A 4,196-nucleotide genomic window follows, 5' to 3' on the forward strand; every position below is an offset into this window, starting at 1 on the left:
TTAAATAAATTAAAGGATTTAAATACATTTTTTGTTTGTATGGTTGACTTTTTTTTATTTTTTGGGTTTTTTTTTTGTTTTGTTTTTGTTTTTGTTTTGTTTTCCTGTTTTCAAGACAGGATTTCTCTGTGTAACAGCCCTGGCTGTCCTGGAACTCTCTTTGTAGACCTGGCTGGCTTAGAACTCACAGAGATCTGCCTGCCTCTGACTCCTGAGTGCTGGGATTAAAGACATGCACCAGTATTGCCCAGTTACAAACACTTTAAAAAAAAAAGAAGTATTTTGGAGAATAAAATGTAGGGTATTGTGTGTGCTACATAAGAACTCTACTAAATGAGCTACATTGATTAGATTAAATAATCTAGTCTAATTTATGTTTTCTGCCTTTGTAAAATTTAAGTGTGAATTTATATGGATCTACTTGTCTCTGTGTGCTTGGTTGGGGATAGAACCTAGGGACTTGAGCATGCTACGTACTCTACCACTGAGCTACATCCCCTTCCATGCACAAGCTTTTTGAAATTTTACTTTGAGAACTGATCTTGCTAAGTTACCCAGACTGACCTCTCCTGCCTCAGCCTTCTGAGTGGCTGGGATTATAGGCAAGAGTCACCATGCTTAGCAAACTACTTGCCTTTCCTAAAAATCTACAAGTGATATGATTTTGAAAACATGCTCAGTTTAGTCAATATTTTACTTACTTTGAAGAAAGAAACATGAGGAAACCTTCTGGGGTTCTAGAAATGATCTACATTTTGATCCAAGTGGTAGTTTCCTGGGTACATACATATGTAAAAATTTGTCACTTTGGATTTATGCATGTCACCATATGCATGGCATTCCTTAATACCAAATGGGGGAAATACAACAAAACAAGATTATGATATATGTGTGCATATGTATATACAATCTGTAATTTATCCCTTAAAGTACTGATTATATATTATTATATACTTTGGATTGTTTTCTATTTTATGACTGCATATAAAATTTAATCACCTAAAGCTGCATATGCATGTATGTGTATACATGTGCATATAGGTTAAAATATATATGCTTGTATGCAACCTAATCACGTGCTTTTGTGCATGTGTGCATATGTGTGTATATGTGCCTGTGTGTGTCTGTGTGTGTACCCACGTGTTCATGAATATGTTTAAGTGACCGTAACTGTCTTGGTAAAGAGCACTTGTTTTCCTTGCTTACCTTTTTTCTCATCAGTTAGTGTTCCCTGTTTTGTTTTTGTTCTTATATCTCAAAACAAACTTTCCCCTTATTTCTTAGCTTTAAATGTTTATCAATTATCTCCTTTTCAAAATTCAAGGTTTTGGGGCCCCTAAATGAGTTTAAGAAGTCAGAGGTAAGTCACCAAGACCTGCACAGAATACCCAGGAGCTGGCAATATCTGTGGAAAAGTTGAAAATGGAAAATGAGAATCAATTGTAAAGACAGAAGCATCATGGCATTCAAACAGGGCCATTACCAGTTAAAGAACCACCCATAACGAACCATACAGAAACCAGGTAAGTGCAAGACTCAGGTGGGAACAGGTAAGGAAAAAGGATCAAGAATTCAAGGTCAATGTCAGCTAAATAAAGCATTCAAGGCCAGCCTGGGATACAGGAGACACTGTCTCAAAAACTAATAACAAATCCTATCGGGAGCCCTAACCTCTCTTTACTACTCAGGAGAAACTAGGTACCTGACTCTCATGCTTAAAACAAGTAAGTTGCATGGAGCCTGGAGTGCATGCCCGAAATCTCAACCACTTGGGAGGCTGAGGGAGAAAGATAAGTTTGAGGTTAGCTTAGCTGTATTACGTTCTAGGTCAGTGTGGCCAATTTAGAAAGCCTCTAATCTTATACATCTGTTGTGTGACAAAACTTCATGGAGAGACACAAAACACCCGTGTACTCACTCTAGACAGGGAGCCCATGACAGACCAAAAGGGGGACACCGCCAAAGTCCAAAACATATGTCTACTCACCCCAGATAGGGAATCCACAATAGAACAAAAAGAAAAAGTACAGATGCCATCCAAGTCCAACTTGGTGAACCAATGAGTTTTATTAGGATTATTTACAGCAGTAAAGGGAGGAGAGATTACTTACAAAAAAAAAAAAAGCTGCATCACCAAAGCCCATGCCAGCTCACAAAAACTGGGAGGCGGGAGCGCACTTCATAGCCTGCAGGAGGCTCAATAGGTTGGAAAGTGTCCTTTCCAAGTGACTCAGTCTAAACCTACTACAGGCAGTTTGGCTACTTTTTGCTTCTTCCAAAAAGCTTGGCATGTCTGAGAATCTTTGTAACTTGGCTTGTTTACTCTTTGTGAAGAAGGGGCCTGGTCAGTTTCAGGGACTTCCTGATGCTATTTTAGGTTGTTTGTTTGGCTTCTGCCTGAAGAAGCTTCCCTACAGAATAAAATGTTTCAATCTCAAAGAAGACCACTAAACATCATTGCTAAGACTTCAGTGGTGTAGCCACTGGTAAATTGCTTACTACTCACTCATGCTTCTATAGGCAACTCTAACGAAACTCAGTGGATCTTTTTTTAAAAAAAAGACATCAAAATAGAAGAGGGGCTAGCAGGAACAGAAGAGGGACAAAAGAGTAATGGCAGTTGAATATGCTCAAAATATATTGTATACATGTATTAAAATATGATTATGAAGCCCATTAGAATGATGTGTGCTAATAAAATATTGCTCAATAGTGGCCTATTTACCTAGCATACATAAATCCACAACAAGTACTGCAAAAAATAGAACAAACTAAAATTAATAATAATATGTTAGGACAGTCATCTACTCTGACCTGGATACTATAAGCTGTTCTATTCTTTGCTGTTTTTTTTTTTTTCTGTTTCAAAAAGCTTTATTTTTACTTGGTCCAAGACTTGGGAGAGGCTCCAGGGCGGTTACAAAGCTGCCTAGGGGCTTTAGAGGTTCATTCGGGTGGAGGTGCTGAGGCGGCCGGTGCAGAGCAGAGGAGGGAGCCCCTTGGAAGGCACAGAGGCCTAGTAGTGCTTCAGAGTGAGGTGCTCAAAGAGATACTCGCCCAGAGATGCCTGGGCCACGCCAGTCTGCTCTGGTTGTAGCCCTGCCACCCTGCGGAGGTTGGTCAGGTGGTTGCCCATCTTCTTGATGAGCTTCACCTCCTTATCCAGGAAGTGGCTTTCCAAGAAGTCACAGAGGTGAGGGTCTGTGTGGGCAGAGCCCAGGGCGTGCAGATCCAAGAGGGCCTGGTTCAGGTTCTTCTCCAGGGCCAAGGCAGCTTCCATGGCCTCCAGGGTTTTACCCCACTCATCTTGAGATGGCTTCTGCACATCCTGGAAGAGTGCACGGCCCCCGCGTTCGTTCTGCAACTTGAGGAGATGCTCGGCGCCCTCGCGCTTCTCCTCGGCCAATTCTCCGAAGAAGTGGCCTACGCCCTCCAAAGCCACGTCATCCCGATCAAAAAAGAAGCCCAGAGAGAGGTAGGTGTAAGAGGCCCGCAGGTGCAAGTTGACCAGGCGGTTCACGGCAGCTTCCACTTCGGTGGAATAATTCTGACGAATCTGAGAGGTCATGGCTGATCCGGAGTATGGAGCTAACCGCGAAGACAGGGCTGGCTGGTCCTAGGAGCCGAAGGCGACAAGGAGATGGTCCCGGAGGCTGCGACTGGAGAGACTTGTAAGGCGGCTGGAAGTGAATAAAGTGGGAGTCCCCGGGTCTGTTCCGTCCAAACACTGTTGAAGCAAGATACAGATCCTCGGGATCTTCAAAGCGCTGCTTCTTTGCTGTTTTTATATGAGACCCCACCTCGTGTAGGCCAGACTGGCCTTGAATTTATTATTTAGTTGAAGCCGATCTTGAATTCCTGATCCTCTATCCTCTGCCTCTGTAGTGCTAAGATGTCAGGCTTACAGCACACCTCAGCTCACTTACAGGCTCAGCGGTTGCAGTTTGCCTGTCCAGTGCTGCTTCACTTCCTTGCTCCTTTGAGGTTGGTGGAAGTAGTTGTTATCTGACCCCAGATAATCTCTCATCGTCTATGTACTTCTCCAACATATTTTTGTATAGTCTTTTGAGTGCTTCCCGTGCATTTCGCAATTTCTGTGGCAACTGCATGAACTGGTCATCCACATTTCATAGATAAGGAAACAACTAGTTTGCTTATCTATATCTCATGTCCAGAGGCCCAGACAGCCGAGGTAG

The 4,196-nt window shown here is 42.6% G+C and overlaps 1 protein-coding gene across 1 annotated transcript; it reads right to left on the reverse strand.

The window, feature by feature from the left end:
* Positions 1–2,859: 2,859 nt before the first annotated feature.
* On the reverse strand, positions 2,860–3,772 carry Ftl1l1 (ferritin light chain 1 like 1). Its single transcript, NM_001408864.1, has one exon. It carries the CDS (start codon positions 3,566–3,568, stop codon positions 3,017–3,019), a length of 552 nt encoding a protein of 183 aa, NP_001395793.1. The 5' UTR covers positions 3,569–3,772; the 3' UTR covers positions 2,860–3,016.
* Positions 3,773–4,196: the final 424 nt, after the last annotated feature.

This window comes from Rattus norvegicus, chromosome X (genome assembly GCF_036323735.1).
Source record: "Rattus norvegicus strain BN/NHsdMcwi chromosome X, GRCr8, whole genome shotgun sequence".
NCBI lineage: Eukaryota > Metazoa > Chordata > Mammalia > Rodentia > Muridae > Rattus > Rattus norvegicus.